The sequence below is a fragment of the Pecten maximus genome, chromosome 15 (assembly GCF_902652985.1).
Source record: "Pecten maximus chromosome 15, xPecMax1.1, whole genome shotgun sequence".
In the NCBI taxonomy this organism is placed as follows: Eukaryota; Metazoa; Mollusca; class Bivalvia; order Pectinida; family Pectinidae; genus Pecten; species Pecten maximus.
Window position 1 is genome coordinate 30,140,328 of NC_047029.1, and position 25,984 is coordinate 30,166,311.

Consider the following 25,984-nt stretch of genomic DNA (forward strand, 5'->3'; position numbering starts at 1 on the left):
CCCAACATTATGTAGCTTAATTTTCACAACCTTACTTGTGATAGCTAGCTATAGTTTACACATTAAACAGGATGGCTATAGGTTTATATACTGAACAGGATGGCTATAGGTTTATATACTATATAGGAAGGCTATAGGTTTATATACTAAACAGGATGGCTATAGGTTTATATACTAAACAGGATGGCTATAGGTTTATATACTAAACAGGATGGCTATACCTTTAGATATGTAAATGCTGCCCATTTGAGTTCCTCTTGGCTATCTGCTGAGTCCACTAGCCCCATAAAACAGGCACGGAACAGCTCACAGTACAGGTAGGAGCGATTCAATTTCTGTGTTGAGTACAAAACCAAGAGATATATAGTGTACCATAATTAAACTTTATAGATACTTCGTTCAGAAGGGACATACATAAATATTTATATTTCCACTTAATTTTGACTCAATGAACCTACCACAGTTAACTCAAGTCATTTTCCAATGAACTATATCAAGTCCGGCGTAGGAATACATTTGTCGAGCTTGGACTATATTTTTTTAATTCCTTTTTAAAAGTGATCATATTTATATGAAATTAATTCCATTAAAAATAATATTTGTTTTTAATTCGTTATTAAGTAATAACCATATGTAGACGAAGAGTGATGACGTACATTTCGGTAAGTTCCATGGTAGACTTGCACAAGTCCCTATTTGTCAAGGACAAAATATTATACAAAATATCAAAAAAAAAATTAAATATAAGGATTGAATAAAGTTATGTTGAGGTGAATGGGGGTATAAACCTCAATAGGTCTTGAGACAAATTTATTATGAACTGCTTCGCATTCATAAAATTTGTCTCAAGACCTATTGAGGTTTATACCCCCATACACCTCAACATAACTATATTCAATCCTTAATTGAACCTCTATGTTAAGGGCACTTCTCCATAAATGATATATATTCCTAGGTCTGACTTCACAGTTTTAATTCCAACTATGCATTTATACTGTCTGATCATGATTCACCATCATTGCAGATAATATCTGAAAGAGATTTATTTCATACAGTTCAAAAATCCAAATGCTTATTTTCACTGCAATACTATGAAATGACACAAAATTTGACATTGTAATCAAAATATTAACCAAATGAGAAAAAAAAATATAATATTCATAACTTAGGAATAATGTTAATTGTTGGAAGGAAATATTTTCAATTAAAAAAAAAAATTACTCCAAAATTCTCATGTTTCTCTCTCAACAAAAATTATAAGCATGTTCAACCAAAGATCTAACTTTATATTTATGCCGACTTTGCTTGGTAGAATATGAGAAGAAATACAATTTTTCAAAACCAGAAGAAATACAACATTAACACTAAACAATGATGGATCCGACGGCAACACACACAAAAACAGAAAATTACCAACTTATCAAGTTTGGGTAGCTATCTGCTCACTGCATTGTGGTGAGCCAAAATGTTTTTAATCATCCGTTATGGGTAAAGACCAGGGAATACTCACTAAGAGTTTCTCTGTGACACATAACTGCTCCACAAATGGCTGAATGTCACTGGTAGGATTGAGGATAGCCTCCAGGGATACTAGGCCATTAACTGTCGGACAAATAGCGAGGTGGGATACTTCCAGTACAGACTGGGTCGGCAGGGCTAGGTCTTGTACCCTGGTCAAACAACACAAATATCAGAAAAGTATTAACATGAAGGATTTGTACACTAGTCAACCATTAGAAACATCAGGAAAGTACAAACTTGACTAGCAAGGATTTGTACCCTGACATGATATTCAGTAGATTCAGGGGACTTTCTGCAATCTGGATAAACTTCCTTTGATCTCACATTAAAGATATCTGGTAGAGATGAAGGTTTAACACCCATTGATGTCTTATGTGTCAGGGTCATAAAATAATGGTAAAGAATCTCCCATCTGATTACAGTTCTAGCTTAGAGAATGTATCCAGTATCTGTGTCTAGATTAGAGTATTTTGTTTGTCATAAATACGCCATATCATATTCAACAGTAAGTACAACATGTAGTACAGCCCTCAGGCAGATTTAGAACTTTTCATAGTATTTTTATCCTCTGTCTTCACCTAAACGAGGGATATCGATTGTCTGTCTTTCTCGCCTCATTTTCATGTAATAACTGAAACAAATATTTTCTAATTTTCTTCAAATTTGGTAACAAGGTTTAAAACCCTAAGGGCTTGATGAAGTTCGATTGCCACATTTGCAAGACTTAACTAGACAAAGTTATGGCCCCTTCATTAACTAAAAACACAATTTTTGCCATTTCAATGTAATAACTGAAACAGTTGATAACAAATTTGTCCTCAACCTTAAAAACTAAGTTATTTATATACCTTAAGAGCTAGGCCAAGTTTGATTGCCACTTTTATGAATTTTGCTCATTTTTGTTTTTATTTATTTGTACATTAACCTACACATATCGTTTTGCCAGGGAATCAGGCAAGTGGAATTGTATGTTGCTGGAATCTGAATAAAATAAACTCAGGAAAATTCAAAGTTCCTAAGAGTGACTCTCCCTTTTTATTGCAGTAATTATCCTCCTCCCTAATTAAATATCTATATATCTACAGAGAAGAACTTTTTTTATTTTATTTGTTGTAGACACACAGAATTAATTCAAAACATCGAAGATTTTCTATAGAATGCAACTCTTTGATTTAGCCTGAATGGATTATCTTACAAATCCAGGAGACCATCTAAAAGGTTACCCTGAATATCAACTTCTTAATAATGGAGACTTACTTGAGAAGAGACTTCAGAGCCGATGCTACCTTAAGGCGAGTCTGACTTGGCACAACATCCGACTGAAGCTGACTAAGGGTGCCTTGGACATTCACCTTGGTCTGTTCAAAGTCATGAAATTTGTCTGCAATTCCATAAAGTATTCTGATTTCAAAATTCTTCTTTTGTAAAGATTTATGCTATAAATAATTACAATAAACAAGGGAGTGGCTAGGTGGTAGGGCCTGGATATAATTGAGTTACATATGATAGTCCAGTGTTTTTTTTTCTGCCTACACTGTATATATCAATTAAGTCTGAATACAGGCCCCATTTTCAACTGTGTACAGCATTGTTTGTTTTTCTCATTGAAGTCATCAAAATTTAAAAAATCTTCAAATCTTATATTTGCTAGGGAATAACATGAAATCCAACAATCCATACGCCCATCTTTCTTCTAACTTTACACTTCTGCTGCACAAAATATCCCGAATATGTACCAAGGAGCAATTTCCTAAAATCACCAGGAAGAAACTCTAGGGCCAGGCAGACACTTCTATCTCCTCAACAACTTGTCAGAGAAAATTTTCTTATAGGCATATCCCTTATATCTTGGTTTTAATTTATCTTTTAAATTAAATACACATGTATATATTGTTATTTTTTTAAATCTAAATATAATACAAAATAAATACAGATACAAAATTTTGTCATGCCATTATTATAGGATTATTATATCAAAATAAACTCTTTTAAAACGCCTTTACATGTTTCCATAGACATGGCTAGGCAGAACTTTCAATTGAAAACATTCGTATGTCCCATAGTTAGATAAAAATGATATCAAAGTCACCTGCCCAATTTCATCACATAAGTTTTTCTCAGGTACACCAGATTCTCTCTTGTGCATTGAATTGAACGTCTATCCAGGCCAGTAATTTTTTTTTTTTTTTTTGTTTTTTGGCATTTCGTTCTTTTTTTTTTTGAATTTTTTTATTTTTCAAGATTTTTTTCATAAATACAAAACATTTGAAACATATATGCACACACATTCTCACTCTTACACCCACAGTAACTATACTCATGATTCAATAACATTGTCACCATCATCATCATCATATCAGCATCATCATCTTCATCATCATCTTACTCCTCATCATCACCATCATCATCATCATCATCATCACCATCCATCATCATCATCATCATCATCATCGTCATCATCATCATCATCATATCATCATCATCATCAAAAGAATCACACTTAATCATCATCATCATCTATCATGATATCATTATCCATACATAAATTATTATCATTTTTTTCATCACAATAAAACATCATCATCCTTATCATCACACAAAAAACATCATCTTCATCACGATTATTTTAAGCTTGAACCACAAGCCTCACATCTACTTACATCATTTACATATTAATTAACACACAGGCCAGTAATATTGATTATTGTGATAAAAGTTGATATAAATTGTTTTGCAATTGTTACAAAAATAACTGTTTTCAGTTTATGGTCTATGTCATCATTTTTCGGTTTATGGTCTATGTCATCATTTTTCGGTTTATGGTCTATGTCGTCATTTTTCGGTTTATGGTCTATGTCGTCATTTTTCGGTTTATGGTCTATGTCGTCATACCTGTGTCCTCAGACATGGCCACATACAGTAAAGCCTGTACAGTTGTATTATCCCCAATCTTCTGCGCGGCCACACTGGCAGAGTCAATGATGGTCAGGATTTCCGGGGGTGAGTGGCCATCTTTAATCATCTGTAATGACTGGTGTATACATAACATCAGCCAGTGTAGAGTGTTCTGTAAACACTTACAAAGGGTCAGGCTACTGTCCAGGCTACAGGTGAAACTACAAATAATAAACAAATCAAAATGATGCATGTGTACTATCTTCTGAGAAACAGCAATATCAACAGGCGAAATCCAAAATGACCATCTGCCGGACATTTATTTTAGCCAATCAGAGTCAAAATTGATTGGTTATTTTTTTTTCTTTAATTTGGATTTGGCCTTTTTGTCTCAACAGGGGGAACATTGGTGAATTGGGAAGGATATTTTTAGGAGAAAGTTATGAATTTTTGGAATTTACCTCAAATAATTTCAATTGACAATGTTAACTATCAGCCCCAAAAAGCCTTCAGAAAAAGCCATGAACATACAAAATTTAAGAAAATTAAAGGAAATCATTTCCAATAAATACACACAAATTAAAGCCCTCAGAAAAAACCACCATCAGATATCTCGGACATTTTTCAAGAGATACTGTAATATTTTTCAAGTTTAACGTCACATTTTTTTTGGTTAGCATATTGAACAAGATTATATAATGAATATGTACAGATGCCAAAAACAAAATTACTTCATTTCAAAATTCTTACTAAAATAAGGTTAAAAGGAAACAAGCTTACCTCAGATTACAAGCAAATGCCTCGGCTAAATCAATCAGACCCAACGTACAAAATGGTTTGGACAGGTCATCAAAACTGGTAATGAGATTAAAAGCCGCACTAGGTGGGACAACCTATAAAATAGTAAGAATATCGTTCCGTGATATTTTGATACATGACACACTTAGGTGAACTTCCAATGACAAGTAGTGTAGTAGTCATGCACATTGAAGGTCAAAGGTCAAAATAAGGTCAAACTCATAGTGTATGCTTGGTACTAGTGCTGTAATGATTTATCGATAGATTGATTGTATCGGTCTCCTTTTCTCACGATGCTTTATATCATCACTTTGACGATATAGCCATATATGTCCGAAAATGGTAGTGTGCGTACTAAGTCTCAAAGAACTGGCACGTTATGTAACCCTGCCATAACCAAAATAGCTTCTGATGAAAGCAACACTGCAGCGTTGATATATTTGAAACTTTGGCTGTGAAACTATGTGTGGACCTTGTTTAGTTTTACTAAAGGTAAAAAAAAATTGTATGCAAGTTGTGCAAAGTGGTATTGGCTTATAGTAGTCACGCAAAAAATATGAGCACTCATTTACACTGACATCATGGGTTAGACCAACACTGACTCACCTAAGACTACCGCGGCTAAAATAAAACATCGTCAGATTGAAAACTGACATGTCTTCCTCCACTTCTCCGAAGTTTTGCGCAACCTACTATATCCCAACCTACTATATCCCATCCTAATATATCCCATATGTTTGAATCAACCATGATATTTTTTTGATGTTGGAATCAAAAAAGTTCTTATGACTGAAAAATCATGAGTATTGATTATATTCTAGCCTTGCAGTAAATCTGAAGAAGTTTTTCCTTAGTTCTCTTCTTTATCATTATGTATTGCCAATGTAACGTCATTTAGTATCGTGATATGGATCGCATAGCGATATCATGGGCAAGCACTCTTTCGTACATGACGCACCACCTCACCTAGGTGAACTCATGTCTACAGTATTAAGCTCTGTAACATCAAATATTGTATGATCGAGATACAGCCCAGCTAAAGTCCAAAAGGAAACAGAATGGATATACACAACAAAGTTTCCGTAGGGGGACTAATAAAATATTTCCAAACCAACCTAAAAGCTATCCTATTTCTTTTTCACATGTTAGTGGAAACTAATCAGTTATTTCAGGAATGAGCAATATATATTATATTGACTTGAAATGCTTTGAAGGAAGTCAGTGAATTGGGTGGTCAGGTGGAACAATAGTAACACGATTGCCTTTCACCTAGGTGGCCAGGGTTTGATTCCCCAATCGGACGTGAAAAGGTATACATTTATATTGGATCACCTGTCCAACCCAGTGGGTTTCCCGCTGGTTCTTCGGTTTCCTCCCAAAGTAAGACCCCTTGCATGCCTCAATATGGGACAACAAGCATGATTAATATAAGTTGATATTGTTTTGCAATTGTTGTAAATGAATAAAATTTTCAAGTCAGTGAATTTGAAATTATCAAGCATAACAACACTGAAGGAGACAGACACATAAATGTACTTTGATATAGCTTACCTGGGATAGAACAGTATACTTGTGATATAGCTTACCTGGGATAGAACAGTATACTTGTGATATAGCTTACCTGGGATAGAACAGTATACTTGTGTAGCTTACCTGGGATAGAACAGTATACTTGAGGAATGATAAAATGAGAGTGTTTGGGTTAGGTCCAACCAATGCCTGATGAACTAAAATTTCTGAAAATAAAAGACCTATATTTAAATGATAAATATACAACACAAGCAAGGAAATTCGGCAAAATTTCAAATAGATAGATTTCTTATAAAAATATTTTGTTTCAATTTAAATTATATCCAGAACAATATTAAACGTCCTGTTTAATCTTCCATTTCTAAACAGTCGCTTTTTGCAAAAAAGCATGGGTTAAACTCCAGTCACTTGTGAACCACTTTTGTGCTACTGCTTTTAAAATTGATATATCTGCAAAAATGAAGAAGATGGCTTAATATTTACAGGCAGAAGTTTCTATTATCAGTAATTTTTGTAGGATTTTGTTAGGTCGTCCAGAACATCCTTTCTAGAATTTCTGTTGAATTCCATGTATTAAGAGATATATTGGATCACTGGGTAATCAAATTTTGTTGGGAGTCCCATAGCAAAAAGTTTAAATTCAAGCCATGTCTCAAATATCTTATTCCTAGTACCAAAATCCCTGATATACATATGCTACTTTAAGTAGTGGATACCTGGGAGATCCTTTGGGTCCCCTCCAGTGCTGGCAAGGACCTTCTTTAACTGTACACCCCACTGTATGTCTGTCCAACGCTCCCTCCAGGCACGCATCAACAACGCCTTCACCTTCCCTGCAAAGGTACTTGGCTGACGGCCTGTCTTGGTATCCATAGTGATGATGGATCTAGATTTTGTAGTGAGCTCACATCTGTTACATGGTGATTGGTCCCTTAAAATGATAAGAGCAACAATTTATGATAGGAATGAGTAATGAAAAATACACCCCCCCCCCCCTCCACGATAACAACCTTTCTCTCCCATGAGATGATGCCCTACAACAAGGCTCAGGGCATCCAGTTGACCCTTGACTTCTAGCAATTTCAGAAGTCAAATCACTATTTCTGAGAAATCTGAAGGGTCAAAATTAAACATTTGTTCAATAGACAAATCCCATCAAACCAAAGAGTCAGATCTCAATTTGGGGAGTCAAAATCATACCCTCAAGGGTCTACTGGATCCCCTGAAGGCTAAAGGGAAATTTCCAACAGACTTGAGTTTTTAAAGTGACCTGTACTCATTTCCACACTGCTCCATCCATTCCATTATTTTTTAGGTAAGTCTTTGCCCAAAAGACAACCACAATCCACTCTTTAGCGCCAGTGCTTCTCATTCTCCTCATACTTCTGAGTTCATAACAACAATGAATCTGACAGTAAGTTGAGCAAATTAACTGGATAAAAATATCTTGCTTAGCATTCATATTAACTCAGCTTTCAGTTTATATGGGTATACGTAATGCATATATCATCATTCTGCAAAATTCTGGATTGTTTTTTTATTTGATCTTTTCAGTATTATACATTTAACTACATATACATTGGACAGGCCAGATCTAGAGCCTATAGTATTGATCGTGTCTGGTATTCTTAATCAATATTGGACAAATAAACGCTTAAGTTAATTAACCTGATGCTGGTGTAGTGTTGCCTTTGTAATATCTAATCCTGAAGATCTTATTATTCTACAAATGTCCTCCATTTATCCATTATTGTTCCATTTCCCAAACCTATTTCTGTGCTTTGCTACACTTTCAGTTAGGTCACATGATTGGACATATTCATATTAATACTATTCCATTGCTTTTAATATAATATAATGATTGTCCAGCAAGTTGCAAGCCTAGCAAATCGCTTAAGGACTCACGCAACTAAATCAGTCTATCAGCTGTTTCACCTGAACCAAGTCCCTAACAAAAATGTGTTTTTGAGGTTGTACATACAGTACATACAGTGTGTAGCGGAACTTGACCGGGTCGATCATCGACGACCAGGTAGCTCAATCAGTAGAGCATCCGGGTAGTGTCCGGAGGTCCCGAGTTCGAACCCCGGTCTGGCTGTGCATTTTCCACTCCTCTTACATTTGGTGCCTGTGACCAAATCTTGTTTCAAGTGAGGTGAATACTTGACAAGGGGATACCCGAACCTGGGTTGTGATTTGTGAAGTCTTTGGGGTCGAAGACTTAAAAAAAGGGAGGGAAGAGTGTAGCGGAACTGGACCGGGTCGATCATCGACGACCAGGTAGCTCAATCGGTAGAGCATCCGGCTAGTGTTCGGAGGTCCCGAGTTCGAACCCCGGTCTGCCGTGCATTTTGCACTCCTCTTACACATGTATTAAAATATTTAGTTGCATTAGTGCTAAATGAGCTTTTCGGATTGTTTTTTTTTCTGCAACATATTTAGTGGCCAGACCATAGGTTTTTAGCACATGTACTGTTACTGTATAAGTAAAAGATTGATTAAAAACTAATATGAGAGAGAGTCTATAATCGATCTTTGACTTAATTATATAATATGGTCAGCCATACCTAGCTGCGATAACGTAGCTCTGGACGACGGACGGATAATTTTTGACAGATGGTCGTCGTCAGAGCTACGATTCCCTCCCATTGCTCGTAATGTAGCAAAACAGTGAACCTCGAAAATGCTACAAATAGCGGATATCGTTTAACTTTGGAGTAATAGTTCGTATAATTAAACATTTCTAATTCAATTTTGCAATGTATTAGCCTACCGTCTAATCTAGAAATCTTTAATTCGCATATTCTGATATCATACTGCTCGGAGTTGTCTCCGTGATCCGCCATGATACTTCTCGAAGAACTCTCGCGAGGATTCTAACCCAAATATGGAACCCGTGATCCATATATGGATGAAGCTACTACGATAAATAAATACATAATCAGAGCTATTTAACCACTCTTTTGTAACTCTTGTGAAGAAAGCGAATCTTACTTTGCGTAATTAAATAATTTCAGAATGAATTGACCTTCCTTACCGAGATATATTACTCCGAATCTGTTTTTCTGTTGAAATCTCGCGGGAAACCTCATTAGCATCAATTTATTTTGATTTCCTTATAAGGAAATTGACCTTTACACTTGTATCAAAGATGGCGGTATGTTTGAACTGATATCTCCGTGTGTCTTGCTCGTTTTGGATTTTACCATTTATTGTCAAACATTTGAAGTAATGTGCAGGTTTGTTGCTTGAATATTCATCATAGATACTAGAATCATCAATTTACATGGGTTTTTTTTATCCGAGAAAAATTTTACCACTGCTAATACTGCCCGATGCGAATCACATCGGGGCTTGCTACACTATCGGCAATGGGAGGGACTTCATACCCTGCCGGAGAGCAGTGTAGGCAGGGTATGAATATTCGTTCTAAGCCATACCCAGCAAGTTAAACTTCACTTTTATCTGTAAAGGGCATATTAAGGAAATGCATTGATGAACTTACGATATGATATGGCATATCAAGTACACGCAAGTCATAGTAGTCCAGCGAGGTGTTATACTTTAATTTTGTTGCCATAAATTTCGTTTTTTGTTATTTTTTATTCCAAATGCACATAGGCCTAGTGTGTTGGACCGATATTCAGGTATTTTACCATTCTGTTAGCTAAATAGACTTTTTCAAATATGTTTATTGTTTGTTTTCTAATCTATTTGACATGGTCATTAAAACCATTCTAACCGAATCGAATCGAACCGATCGCGACAATCGTCAAATCTGGAGACGTTATAAGAACAAAGACCTATTTCTCAAAAACAATTATCACTATGTCGTGTACAGCCCCGTTTCCTTCTATATTATAACATTATATACATCAACACTGCCATGTACCTGACTATTATACCATTGTTTACAATATGGTTTTAACGCAGAAATACGGCAGGCATCTTTGGCATCTTCACATTATCATCTTCGACCTATTCCCGCTTAGCATTACATTCAACCGGAAGTACTGGAGGGAGACTAATAGGCAAATTATTAAACACAAATAACGGATTTGTTTTGCCTTCTTTACATTGTAATGGCTGCAGTTTGAATTAAAAAAGGGAAAGCAAAAGTAATGGAATTCAAGTTTATAGTTTATAGTTTTGATAGGGATATAAATAAAGGATATAACGCTGACAATCGTTATCCTCAACAGTTATCTTCAAAACAATAAGTTAACTTCACCAAAGGCCGGGATCCATTATGAGCTCTGAGCTGAAGAATTAATATAAGCCAGAATTAAATAATAATAAATATTATGTATATCACAATATATACTGTATGTTACATATAATTATAAAGGTAGACGAACGGGTAGAACTCATCAAATTATAATACGGAAACTCTACCTTTTGTAACAACCATATAAGTACGTAGATCTTCGTGTATATACACATGTAGGCCTATATCGTTTCATATTTTGCATAACGTGTGTAGAAACAGTTGTAGTCAATATCGATATATCTAAGCCTATAAATGGTTTCTGAAATGGAAATATTTGAAGTGACGTCAGTATAATAAGCTGAAATTATGATAAAATAGCGTCATACGGTAATTGTTAATTGTCAATCTAATTAAAATTATATACTTATGATTTCCGCTCGTCTACGATATTCTACGTTACACTACTACAATACAAGTATTTCAGCGTGTCGTAGAGGAGCGGAAATCACAAGTCTAATTTTAATTAGATTGTATCAATTGTCTATATTTTGGACGTTTTCCAATATTCACAAGGAAATCGTTATATTGACACTGGCATTCGCCTTGAGGAAAATGTGGCGGAAAGGCGATCTTGAACTTCATAATCTTTATTATACATACCATGATAAGAGCGAATTGGAAGGCAGTGATCAACTATACAACATCTGGGCATGAAATATAGACCATATATTCCAAAGTTCAAAACAATTTGGTGATATCAGAAAATTGCATTTCTGGAAAAACTAACTTAAAATATTGTATACGTCTTCCTAAGAGTAATATACGAATATCATAGTATATTTCCGGTACAGGAACACATAATGTTCCTCTACGCCGGACTCAATTCTGATAAGTGGTTCCATATTTTTACAGTTCTTATTGTGAGAGTATTTCCTCTCCAGTTTGTCCCATGCTGTTGGGGGAAAATCATCTTGGAATGACCTCGACCACTAATGTCTGTCATCTTAGAATGAACTCGACCACTAATGTCTGTGTCCTGTGTCCATCCAAAGTTTGACAAACTTACAAGATTCCTTATCGTAAATACCACGTGTGATTTTGTAAAGGTCCATCCAATCGCCTCTCATCCTTCTGTAGGTTAGCGTTGCTAGTTTTAGTTTCTGTAGTCTCTCTTGGTATGCCAGATCAGAGACATATATATATATGTCTCTGGTCAGATCCTTCATCCCTGGTAGACTTGTTGTGGCCCTTCTTTCCACAGATTCATTTTTTTCTATATCCTTTACTTTAATAGGTGTCCACACCGAACTTACATAGTCTAATTGTGACCTTACCAAGCTTTAGTATAGTGGGAGAAAAGTTTCGGCGTTCATAAATTGAAATGTTCTTCTCAAGAGTCCGAACATTTGGTTAGCTTTTTTTTTTTTTTTTTTACTTTTTCACTTATAATAAATATGGTTTTCAAAAGTTAATTCAGAGTCTTTGGTTACTCCAATATCCTTTTCTTTATTTGTAACTTATAGCTTATTCCCCAGTAACTGGTATGTTGATCCTGATATAAGCCATAGGTACTTGTGGTAAGAAATTATATATTGCATATGTACACTATGTATGTAATATATAGCCTCGTATATTACTTAATACTTTTAATATAGTAATACGAGGCTATACACATATTCAATACTATAAGCCGAGTTCTCATCCCATGTCAGGTACCTGTGATATTAGCGTGCTATTGGCCAAAGTTCCCAAACGAAAGCGTATTTTGAAACAGGTTGTTCGAGAGAGTAGAGAAATTTCTTTTTCAACCTGGCATAAATAGAAACTAGCAACGATGGTTTCGTATAGCTTATATTACTTGCAACGTACACCAGTGAACAGAGTTCTTTCGCATTTTGAATTACAGTTTATATATCAGAATATCACATGTTTTATATACCAGAATCATCGTTGGTTTTAGGATGTATAGCCAATGATACACTGTAGAAGCCCTGGCTATGCCTCAGTATTGTGTGTAGGCATAAAATGACAGAAATACTTATAATGCGTTGATTTCCGCTTCATATCACGTACATTACGTCTGGGTATTTAATGGGTCATCCTGCCTTAATAAGGGTTTGATCGGTTGTGAAGGGAATCACATTCAAGAGAGAAATAATCATACAGGTCTACCAACATAAAGTCAAGACAGTGCTGAGGTAGCCTTCATAACTTTCCAGGCAGGTTTCAAATGAAGTGAATAATTTCTTTCAAGATATAGAGGTTGCACAACGAGTGATTGTTGTATATGGTATTTCTTAAGGATACAACATGGGGTGTAAGGAAACAACACGGGGTGTAAGGATACAACACGGGGTGTAAGGATACAACACGGGGTGTAAGGATACAACCTGGGGTGTAAGGATACAACACGGGGTGTAAGGATACAACCTGGGGTGTAAGGATACAACATGGGGTGTAAGGATACAACCTGGGGTGTAAGGATACAACATGGGGTGTAAGGATACAACACGGGGTGTAAGGATACAACACGGGGTGTAAGGATACAACACGGGGTGTAAGGATACAACACGGAGTGTAAGGATACAACATGGGGTGTAAGGATACAACATGGGGAGTAAGGATACAACATAGGGTGTAAGGATACGACCTGGGGTATAAGGATACAACATGGGATGTAAGGATACAACCTAGGGTGTAAGGATACGACATGGGGTGTAAGGATACAACCTAGAGTGTAAGGATACAAAACGGGGTGTAAGGATACAACATGGGACGTAAGGATACGACATGGAGTGTAAGGATACAACACGGAGTGTAAGGATACAACCTAGGGTGTAAGGATACGACCTTGGATGTAAGGATACGACCTGGATGTAAGGATACGACCTTGGGGTGTAAGGATACAACTTGGGGTGTAAGGATACGACATGGGGTATAAGGATATGACATGGGATGTAAGGATACAACACGGGATGTAAGGACACAACACGGAGTGTAAGGATACAACCTAGGGTGTAAGGGTATGACCTTGGGGTATAAGGATACGACCTGGAGTGTAAGGATACGACCTGGGATGTAAGGATACGACCTTGGATGTAAGGATACGACCTGGAGTGTAAGGATACGACCTGGAGTGTAAGGATACGACCTGGGGTATAAGGATAAAACTGGGGTGTAAGGATACGGCCTTGGGTGTAAGGATAAAGCTTGGGTGTAAGGATACGACATTGAGCGTAAGGATACGACATGGGTGTAAGGGTATGACCTTGGGGTATAAGGATACGACATGGAGTGTAAGGATACGACCTGGGATGTAAGGATACGACCTGGCGTGTAAGGATACGACCTTGGGGTGTAAGGATACGACCTGGGGTATAAGGATACGACCTGGGGTGTAAGGATACGACCTGGGGTATAAGGATAAAACTGGGGTGTAAGGATACGGCCTTGGGTGTAAGGATAAAGCTTGGGTGTAAGGATACAACACGGAGTGTAAGGATACAACATGGGGTGTAAGGATACAACATGGGGAGTAAGGATACAACATAGGGTGTAAGGATACGACCTGGGGTATAAGGATACAACATGGGATGTAAGGATACAACCTAGGGTGTAAGGATACGACATGGGGTGTAAGGATACAACCTAGAGTGTAAGGATACAAAACGGGGTGTAAGGATACAACATGGGACGTAAGGATACGACATGGAGTGTAAGGATACAACACGGAGTGTAAGGATACAACCTAGGGTGTAAGGATACGACCTTGGATGTAAGGATACGACCTGGATGTAAGGATACGACCTTGGGGTGTAAGGATACAACTTGGGGTGTAAGGATACGACATGGGGTATAAGGATATGACATGGGATGTAAGGATACAACACGGGATGTAAGGACACAACACGGAGTGTAAGGATACAACCTAGGGTGTAAGGGTATGACCTTGGGGTATAAGGATACGACCTGGAGTGTAAGGATACGACCTGGGATGTAAGGATACGACCTTGGATGTAAGGATACGACCTGGAGTGTAAGGATACGACCTGGAGTGTAAGGATACGACCTGGGGTATAAGGATAAAACTGGGGTGTAAGGATACGGCCTTGGGTGTAAGGATAAAGCTTGGGTGTAAGGATACGACATGGAGCGTAAGGATACGACATGGGTGTAAGGGTATGACCTTGGGGTATAAGGATACGACATGGAGTGTAAGGATACGACCTGGGATGTAAGGATACGACCTGGCGTGTAAGGATACGACCTTGGGGTGTAAGGATACGACCTGGGGTATAAGGATACGACCTGGGGTGTAAGGATACGACCTGGGGTATAAGGATAAAACTGGGGTGTAAGGATACGGCCTTGGGTGTAAGGATAAAGCTTGGGTGTAAGGATACGACATTGAGCGTAAGGATACGACATGGGTGTAAGGGTATGACCTTGGGGTATAAGGATACGACATGGAGTGTAAGGATACGACCTGGGATGTAAGGATACGACCTGGCGTGTAAGGATACGACCTTGGGGTGTAAGGATACGACCTGGGGTATAAGGATACGACCTGGGGTGTAAGGATACGACCTGGGGTATAAGGATACGACCTGGGATGTAAGGATACGACCTGGGGTGTAAGGATACGACCTAGGGTGTAAGGATACGACCTGGGGTGTAAGGATACGACCTTGGGGTGTAAGGATACAACATGGGGTATAAGGATACGACCTGGAGTGTAAGGATATGACACGGGGTGTAAGGATACAACCTGGGGTGTAAGATTACGATCTGGGGTGTATGGATAAAACTTGGGGTGTAAGGATACGACCTTGAGGTGTAAGGATACGACCTGGGGTATAAGGATACGACATGGAGTGTAAGGATACGACCTTGGGTGTAAGGATGCGACCTGGGTGAAAGGATACGACCTGGGGTGTAAGGATACGACCTTGGGGTGTAAGGATATGACCTGGGGTATAAGGATACGACCTTGGGGTGTAAGGATACGACCTGGGGTGTAAGGATAAAACTTGGGGTGTAAGGATACAACATGGGGTGTAAGGATACGGCCTTGGGTGTAAGGATAAAGCTTGGGTGTAAGGATATGGCCTGGATATAAGGATACGATTTTAAGTAAAGTGTCGCTAATTAATAAACTGACAAGTTCGGAAAAATAAGGAACTGTTACAAGTATATTACACATCATAACGAATACTAAACATGTTTTTATATGTATATTTTTTAGATGTGACAAAAACAACTTAAAACTATTTCTTGTGCGTGATCATTTCCGGAATTTTTTGTAGCGGCCTTCAAGTGTTCGCCAATCAGAACGTGTTTAAAATAGTCCCTGTCGAAGGTCATTGTGCCAACCAATCAAAACGCTTTCAGAGCTTGTTATTCAACAGTTGTCATGATTGTTTCAAGCGTTGGAAGTTGAATAACACTCACCTATTGTGGTATATTCCAAGCAGATATAAAACTAGTTAATTACGCAAGTGTCCAAGACGGAAAGCTGGTATCTTACTCATCAACATTAATTTTACATGAAGTACATCTAAGAGAAAGGATCGTAAACAAAATAAAAAATGCAACATTTCAGACATGACCTCTTGATGCTCGTCAGAAAGCAACATACCACACCAGACCTCTAGGTATGTCTTTATTTCATGAATGAAACAATCTTATCAGGCCGAGAGACAAACAGAAATGGTCACCGTGTTACGGATGGCACGCGTCTTCAGCTTCTTCATCATCGGTAACACTCGGAACTCTGGTCTCAATTAAGGAAATTGCTGATTTATTCATCGAGGACAACTTCATACACTTGGTAAATAAGGACAAAAACAAACGTTTTGTCAGAATTTATTTTATACTTTACAAAAATAATTGCGAAATATGACATGTGACAGAGTAACCATGAACAAAAGTTAAGAAAGAATGAATCAATCTGTTTTTGTTACCAAGTAGACCAGATATTTTGTTAAATAATTGTACAGAACAAAGAATATGGGTAGCATTTAGCAAATGTAGCCCACCCTTCCACCTCCATCTCTCCACAGTTAGTTGCATTTGTGTATTTTGTCCTTCAATGACTCGTCAGTGGTGGTGCTAGGAACCAAAAGTAAAAATCGAGCAGAAATGCTTCGAATCAGAAAAAATAAAATTAGCCGGAGGAAAGTTTGACAAAGTTATGCAAAAATGATACATACAAATTATGTCGGATTGTCGCATAGGCGCGGTTCTTTTGTCGTATAGCATATAGAACTGCGATAAAAATTAATATCTAATTTATACGACTTTTTATTGTGATATAATGATAGCCGTTTTCGTTTGACATCAACCGACAACGTCACATTCACCAATGGTAGCGCTGGGACATTAGGAATTTGGCGTGACAGTGAAGTGGTTTATCGTCTTGTAAGAGATATCTGAGTCGGTAAGCGGTAACTTTTCTAGACGATAACAAATTAAACACATAGGACATTGATAAATCAATGTATTATGAAATTATAAATTATTTTCTTCACGATCTGATTAAATCAACATCACAACACAGAACAATATTTACAGTGACAAAGTAATTGATGCAGTGCTGTGACAGAATGGAATTAGCAATATTTAATTGTAACATATAATCTTACAGGGTATATTTTTCAATGAATTTTCAAAAATTTGTTAAAAAGCCGATTTTAACAAACCTTTGCAAAAACCGGAAAATATTGGTCGGAAGATTCTTTTCAGAATATCTTTATTATTTTCTATTGCCATTAATTAAGAAATAAAAAGTTACTTATAACAGATTTTTTTTTACAACGCCATTTTGACGTTATTTTAATTGGTAAGCGTATGAAGGAACATGGTTTTGCAGGAAATAGTTTGTTATCAATCTTTCATTTCATATAGTATACATTGTATATACATGTATACAACAGTAAATCACTCGAGGAAACGATAGATGTTTCTTTAGACCCATCCACGAATGAAGCCAGAATAGTTGACAGAAAGAAGTTGAACATAAGAATAATCTATAGCAAACGTCAACATAGCGAACTCAATTATGTCACACTGCTGTATGTCCTTCAGCTGAAAATTGGATCAAATTGAGCTTTTTCATTACAACAGAAATACTCAATGTTATATATGCAGCGACCAGACCATCGCATGGACCACTCTAGACGGACGTTTTGAATTCTAGACGGACATTTTGAACTTTAGACGGGCGTTTTTGATTCTAAACGGACGTTTTGATCTCTAGACCGAACGGTTATGGTTCTAGACGGGCGTTTTCAACTCTAGACGGGCGTTTTGAACTATAAACGGGCGTTTTGAACTATAGACTAGTAGCCTGAAATACATCACTAAGGTTCAGCCCAGTGCCTAACTCATCAAAGGGTTGTTATGTAGTTGGGTCAGTTTCTCAGTTTTTTCGCAGACGAGTGCGCCAATATTAGTACAAGCATTGTCGTCTCATCTATAGTCATGCCTCTTACTAATACATAAACAGTCACTATCAACTGGTTTATTATTCGGCTGTCCGTAACCAAATGCGTGTGTATTCCTCAGCGGTGAACCAGAAGTACTCCAAATCCATGTGCCCTCTTTATCGATATCGGATCCACCAATCCAAGTTCGCTCTTCTACAAAAACAGAATATTAAGGCCTCAAACCGGCAACACATCTTCTTTATAGCATATTGTGTATTTGCTCAACAACTGGCGTACTGTTTGGCAGGAGAAAGATGTCATAACTAAATATTTTATCCAGGCAAAATTCGAATTATATTCAATCTATTAGCCAATCAAAAATAAATGGTATCTGGATATAAACTACTGAAAGTATTTAATTTGTTGTAAAACTCGATTAAATCCTTATCAGGAGGCGAAATTACAAAACAGTCATCCAAAAACTTCAAAAATTTCTTGTTGAAAAATTAACAAATTCTTCATCATTCTGAAAAATATTTTCAAGAAGCATCTTCTAAATATCCCAACACTAAAGTAGCATACGTAGGAGTAACCTTGGTTCCCATAGCCGTCCCTTTTATTTGCTGATAATACTTTGCATCAAAATAAAATATGTTTCTTTCCAATACAATTCCGAGAGATTCAATAATGAATTTTTCTGAAAATCTAGTGTCAACTTTGTCTGGATATTTTCTTAGCAATACTTAATTGCCTCAATTCCCAAATCATGGGGTATATTGGTATACAAGCTTACTACATCAAAGGAGACCAGCTTAGAACCAGGTTTAACTGTCCTTGGTAAATGTGAAAGAAAATCATAATCGTTCTTAATGAAACTTTTAACAGACGAGCATAATGGTTTAAAATCATATCCAAAAAATGACTTAAGCGTTGTGTTGCGCTTTGTGGTCCTCCAACAATGGGTCTAAATTTGAGATCATTGGGGCTTAACAAAGAAATATATTCACTATTTTGATCTTTAATAGCCTCATTTATAACAGAACTCTTGTGTACTTTTGGCAAACCATACAGAAAACTAGGATAATTTGTAAAAATTGTAAGATAATCCTTTTCTTGTTCAAACAGGTCCTTAGCTTGTTCACTAACTAATTTATCAATCATTTTACGTGTTTCGTCATCGGCACCTTCATTTATGGTATTATAAAATTCTTCATCTGACACCATTTCAGACATTTTTTTACAATAAATAACTACTTTCCATAACCACCACCATACTGCCTTTGTCTGTCTCTTTGATAACAATCGATCTATCATTAGATAACGATTCAATTGCCTTTCTCTGTTTAAATGTTTACTACTACTTATCGGTTTCGTAAGCGGGTACTTTTTTAGATTTGAAACAACATCTTCCAAACAAATATCACCACTTTTTGGTGAGTTCCAATTAGACATGTTACGAACTTACGGTTCAGCATCATTTTTACAATCATCATTATCTGAAAAGAAATCTTTCACTTAAACGTAATTTTCTACAAAATTGCGCAATATCACATTTTAATTCCTTACTATTTGAATTAGGTGTTGGACAAAATTTCAACCCTTTCTTTAAAATATCAATTTCATCATTATTTAAAATTTTGCTTGATAAATTTATTACTTTAGGTAAAATATTGGAATTTCCTAAATGTTTTACATCACTGTTTTTACCTTTAATACATTTCTTCCCCGCCTTTGTTTTTGAGCTGGCGTTGTTCTAAAAAAGACTTCTTTGTTGCTTGGCCGATAAAAGTAGTGTTGTGATCTTTAAATGGTAGTCTGATATTGCTTGGTGATGTCTTATTTTTTGTAGCATTGACCTTATTTTCAGATTGATATCTTCTTGCTCGATGTGGATAAGTAGACTTCACAGGTGTCTTCTGTGTACAGGGGTTTCGGTGTGTCGTTGTTTGTAGGCGATGTGACCCGGTCCTCATGTGCTATGTTTTTGTTTGCTTTACTGAAGACTTTCCTGTACGTTGTAGTGATGGTTTTGTATTCTCTGTGCCGTATGTGTTGGCATAGTTCAACAATCACTGACGCTTTGGTAGCCATATTTGTTGTGAGTGCTCTGCTTCCTTCTCTACTTCTGTTATCCACTGCTCAGTTAGTAATTTTTCAATCTTAACTGAAGATGATTTCTTCTATATAACATCAGCTATGTCTGTATCTATCTTCAAGTATTTACATTCTTGTCGCCGTGCCTTGTTCTTCATAATTTTGATTTCCGCTTCAAAGCGTAGTATTGCTGTCTCTGTCCTGATTTTCTTGTCTTCATTTGGTTCTCCCGGGATTTCCTTTATGCTAAATTTTCGTGGAAGTACAGGTTCTTCTTTACCAAGCTACATGTATGTTTCATAGAACACAACGGTGTTGATTAGATTGATGTAATTCCAGTATGATTGTTTCTTTCGTTCAGTGACTTTTTCCAATATGCAATCATGGATTTCCTGACTCTTCTTGTTTCCAAGACGTTTGAAGTGTTGTCTGGAGTAAAAGTCGAATTCCTGTGTGTGTAGGTTGCTCCTACGTATGCTACTTTAGTGTTGGGATATTTAGAAGAAATGCTTCTTGAAAATACTTTTCAGAATGATGAAGAATTTGCTGATTTTTTAACAAGCAATTTTTGGAGATTTTTGGATGACTGTTTTGTAATTTGGCCTCCTGATAAGGACTTAATCTAGTTTCACAACAAATCAAATAGTTTACATCCAGATATCAAATACACTTTTGAGTCAAGTAAGAATGCATCGCCATTTTTGGATGTTTTAGTAGAATTGAAAGACAACATTATTACTACTGATCTATATTGTAAACCAACAAATTCCCATAATCATTTAGATTTTTAGTCTAGTCATCCTAAACATACAACACTCAATGTACCATTTAATCTTGCATCTAGATTAGTTACTATTGTGAGTGATAATAATAGATTAGAGGAAAGACTTTGTGATTTAGCTGTGTTTTTGAAAAAAAACAACATTACCCTACTGAGATAATTTTGAATGGAATAAAGAAAACTAAGGAAAAGGGACCTTTTACTTCCCATGTGGCAAGCAAAAAGAACACAGACATTTTACCTTTTGTTTCTATATATAATCCAAACAATTTTAATATTTTTGCAAATCATTAGAAGTTGTGAGAATTTTCTTAAGAATAGTGATAAGATGTAAAAAGGTATTAGACAGAAATAAAATCACAAATTGTAAGCGACAATCAAGAAATTTGAAACGTTTATTATGCCGTTCAAAGTTTGATTCTGAACAGCAGAAAATTCCGTGTTTATCTAAATGTGGAAGACCTAGATGTGGTACATGTGAAAGTATCATAGAATGTTCCAATTTTACGTTCAAAAATGGATTTCAAATTTCAAATCAAAGCAATATGAATTGTATATCTAAAACTGTTATCTATGCTATGATTTGCAAAAATTGTTCAGAATTTTACATTGGCCAGACGGGCAACGAAATTAGAAAACATATGAAAGTACATTGACAGCAAATAAGAACAGACAATCTCAGATTTTTAACAATTAGTAAACATATGTACCAATGTTCTCAAAGTGAGTTTGATGTTTCACCTATATACCAAATGTCTAGCTCATATGCTTTAGAAAGAGAATCAAAAGAAAATATGTTTATTAATCATTTAAAACCAAGTCTTAATTCATGTAGTTCTGTGTAATTCCAAATCAATGTTACTGTACAACAGTTGTTTTCCATTACATAATTTCTAATTTTGTATCTTTTTATTTTGACGTCATCAATTTTTTTTATTTATATGAACTTTTGATCATTGTCTTTTATGACGTCATCAATCTATGTTGTTTTGACGTAACCATGACACACAGTGATGACGTCACAAATAAGTCCTTTCATTACACCTGATGAGCTTGCTCTCAAAGCCTGTGAAAGCGCTAGTGTGAATTTCTGGTTTGTGTTTTTCTATTATTATTACTACGTATATCCATCACAAGGACATAATATATTTTCAATTATATTTATATATATCTATATCTTAGAAACACAAATGACGCAGGAAGACAACTTTTTGACTCGTGCCCTGACCGGTCCTCGAACTCACGATCTACGGCACCCAATTGCCTTGCCAGAAATACCCGCAGCTTATACCGCTGCGCCACATCGGCGTTCCTTAAAAAAGAACGTTTCAATATATATAGTGTTCCAATATTTATGTTTTCTGTCCTAGACCATCGCTGGATACTCGCGGTTGATTGCACGCTAATTGCAGTGCAATCAGCCGTGGTATCCGACGATGGTTCTAGGTATTTTAATATTCTTTTGAACCGGTCAAATGATAGTAATAACAAGACGAGTTACATGTACGTACCTTTTTCTTTTTTAACAAGCTTTACAACGAAACGTTGCTTTGCTTCAGTATCCGGCTCGGCCAGCATGGCATCCAGTTTCTGACAGTATTCCTACAAACACATTTCCAATTTGGTGTAAAACTTTGCCATGTTTTTAAAATCTAGATTTTTTTTTTTTTGTACAAACCATGTAATTCTGATAATTTGGAGTTTTATGTAGCACTGTATCACAGCAACATATAGCTTTTAGCAACCAGCCAATGTCTTTCTTACATACAGCTTACACAAGTCATTTCTTGCACTGTCCTTGGCGCTGTATAATTACTTGGGTTTAAATAGTAACCAAATTCGTTTTACCCTTACCCTAACCGTTATTTAGATTAGTAAGCTTAAAGCGTTTTCCCTAGAAAATAGCTGTATGTACATTTAGTTATCGAATGCTGACTTTGATGACGCATTTTAGGAGAATTATGAAATCATACCGATTGATCGTTAATACATTGAAGAAAGAACCCCCCACGCCCAATCATTCTTAATACACATATACATATACGTATAGCTATGTCATTGTTATATTGATACATCATTATCTATGGTTGATACGGAAAGGGTTGGGGAGCCACGGGTTCAACCCCCTGAACAATGGTGTGTCATCACGCAGGAGGGCTTGCTCATTGAACACAATTATCTGAGGATAGAACACGATATTGTCACGTATTGAAAGATATGTTAAGCACCATATACATATGTATTAAACAAATACTTATTTACAAATGTATCTTTATTTGATGTTAATATTCAGTTTCCACTACATTTTATACACTTTCACTTGCCTTTGAATCACGCCACGAGAGTTGTACATCAGGAATTAGAAAGCATGACGTTTGAAACTTGTACCACCCACATGGACATCCGTCCTCCTTCACTGCAAAACACAAGACGTTGTCAGAATGCGACAAATATTAAAACTTTGTTTTTAGGTATACAGTCAAACTTCGATGTTTCGAAGTTCAAGGGACTAACAGAAAAACTTCGATACAGCGGGACTTCGAATTATTCATGGTTGACAATAGATCGATAATGACCATATCTTTTAACGTTACATGTCCTCAGTGTCTTCGTGTTGATCGTCGCCTGTCAGGCTCACATCGAAAAGTTTAGTTAATTTATACCTCAAACACAACAAAATAAAAAAAATCTTTTCATTAATTATACCTAAGCATTTTATTAATTAAACAAAATATGTATCGGTTACAGAACACTTATATCGCGTTTAACAGATAAAACAAAAGAAGTACAATGCACACTTACGTAAGTCGTTAGGCTTTTCTGCTAAAGACACGTGCGTTTACGTTATGTGCATATAAAATACGGAATGCCGATCGGTTGGAGAATGCATGATTGAATGACAAATAATCGATTTACTTGGACATTTATGTATAAGTTTGAAACGTGACACTTTGAATATGAGTGGAGCCATCGCTAATTGTTTGTGTTTAAAATTGGTCCGGTTGTTTAACAGTTCCGTAAAATTTACTCACCGAACGCTGATTTCAATGGCGGCGGAGATTATCAGAGACGACTACCGAAATGTTTTACCGGAGTGATTAAATGTCATGGCTTCTAAATACACTTTTTTATCTATCAATTTGGTCTGATTATTAATAAACCCCATGACCGGGAGTGACAACACACGCTATCGTTATCCCTATTGTCAGTCAGGGCATTTGGGGGAGAGGTGTGAAATCTTGCCGCAGGGGTCACGACAAACACCTGTCCAGTGGTCAGTACAGGTAAATTTTTTGTTCGAATCATGAGATGTCAATTACCTATAATATCATAGCTAACGGGCCATGAAAAAAGTTCGATACATCGAAAACTTCGATTTATAAAAATTCGAATCATACATAGTTTCGTTAGTAGTGTTATATAGTGAGAAAATTCGGGACCAAGCAAAAAGTTCGATACAGCGAGAAATTCGAATCAACGAAGTTCGAATCATCGAGGTTTGACTGTATATTACCTTGTTACTTCCAAATAACCTTTTTTTCAATATATGAATCGTTTTTTCTATGCTTTTTTTTTTTTATCTTGAATCACTGAGGAATCCTAGAAAAACGCAATTGCAAAATTAAGTTATTTCTGAAATCTCTTATTCGTATTTCTTTATTTATATAAGCTTATTTTCGAAATCAATTGAATAGATCAAACACGAGAGATCGTGGAGGTATCGTGACACCAACCATTGGACGATTTTAATTGGTTTGTAAGACTGATCTTTTTACTATTCTTCCATTTTTAGTCTTTGCCACGATATAAAAATGAAAAACGGGATAGTTGTAACGAAAACAAGATAAAATAATGAATCTAAACCTTCATATTACAAATATTGTACAATGATAAGGAAAGAGGAAACTTCTATGCAGTTAAAGAAACAACCAAAACAACTACGATATTTAAACCAACTAACAAGGGTTCCAAAATGATGACGCAATCCTAGATTGGTATCCCTTCCACTTCCGATGACGTAGACACTCAGACGTGGTTACTGTGTAGGAGATGAAGCAGCATCCGTCCGTCATTAAACAGTGACTCATACAGACACAAAGGCTTGATGCTATTGATGTGTTGAACTCGGAGTTAGACAGGTAGTTCCGGAGCGAACTCAATTCTTCCCAGTAACTCTCAAAACACCACATATATCGAACCATGATATAAAACAGAAAACCTGCAAAAAAGATTTTGACATTTTCAGTATAATTTGGTATTTAGAGGAATAACCGTATACATCTATATGTAATTTCTCTCATTACATAGTTGAAGTGTCCATTTAAGGCAGAAACGTACATAAGTAAATCGCGCTATACACGGCGTGTACGCCACTCGGCAGTCTATCTTTTACATACTGACGAGACACTGGAATATTGCTGCTCCTAATAATGCACTACTGGACGCATACTTTCCCACAGAGTGCAGATTATACATCGAATGCCCTTCGTATAGCAAAGAAACATTTCCATTTGTTTTCGAGTTCTGTTTAGGCACTATCAGGTTAAGTTTTATAACTGGTCATTGTCATAGTCTAAATTATGTTTATATTTGGTATGAGGATAATTCTTGGTTGGGTTATCCATTAAGCAGGTGTAGAGTTAAGCTAGAGTTATAAAACACTAATAAAATGCTACCTTCCAAGATAAAGATTTCCAATCTATCACTGAAAAAAAAAGATACATGATT

At 36.3% G+C, this 25,984-nt stretch overlaps 1 protein-coding gene across 6 annotated transcripts in view; it reads right to left on the minus strand.

Moving 5' to 3' along the window:
* LOC117343448 (mediator of RNA polymerase II transcription subunit 24-like) overlaps nucleotides 1-10,744 on the minus strand; it is a 33,434-nt gene extending 22,690 nt beyond the window's left edge. For 4 of the 6 annotated variants that reach the window (XM_033905804.1, XM_033905802.1, XM_033905803.1 and 1 more), the window contains exons 1-8: nucleotides 10,637-10,744; nucleotides 7,461-7,675; nucleotides 6,868-6,965; nucleotides 5,197-5,309; nucleotides 4,414-4,637; nucleotides 2,779-2,902; nucleotides 1,511-1,670; nucleotides 222-335 (exon numbers count right to left, since the gene is read on the minus strand). In XM_033905804.1, coding sequence (XP_033761695.1) covers nucleotides 222-335; nucleotides 1,511-1,670; nucleotides 2,779-2,902; nucleotides 4,414-4,637; nucleotides 5,197-5,309; nucleotides 6,868-6,965; nucleotides 7,461-7,617 — 990 coding nt within the window. In that variant the 5' untranslated portion in view covers nucleotides 7,618-7,675; nucleotides 10,637-10,744. The remainder of the gene's footprint in view (nucleotides 1-221; nucleotides 336-1,510; nucleotides 1,671-2,778; nucleotides 2,903-4,413; nucleotides 4,638-5,196; nucleotides 5,310-6,867; nucleotides 6,966-7,460; nucleotides 7,676-10,636) is intronic. The other 2 variants (XM_033905805.1, XM_033905801.1) reach the window with 1 other exon arrangement.
* Nucleotides 10,745-25,984: the final 15,240 nt, after the last annotated feature.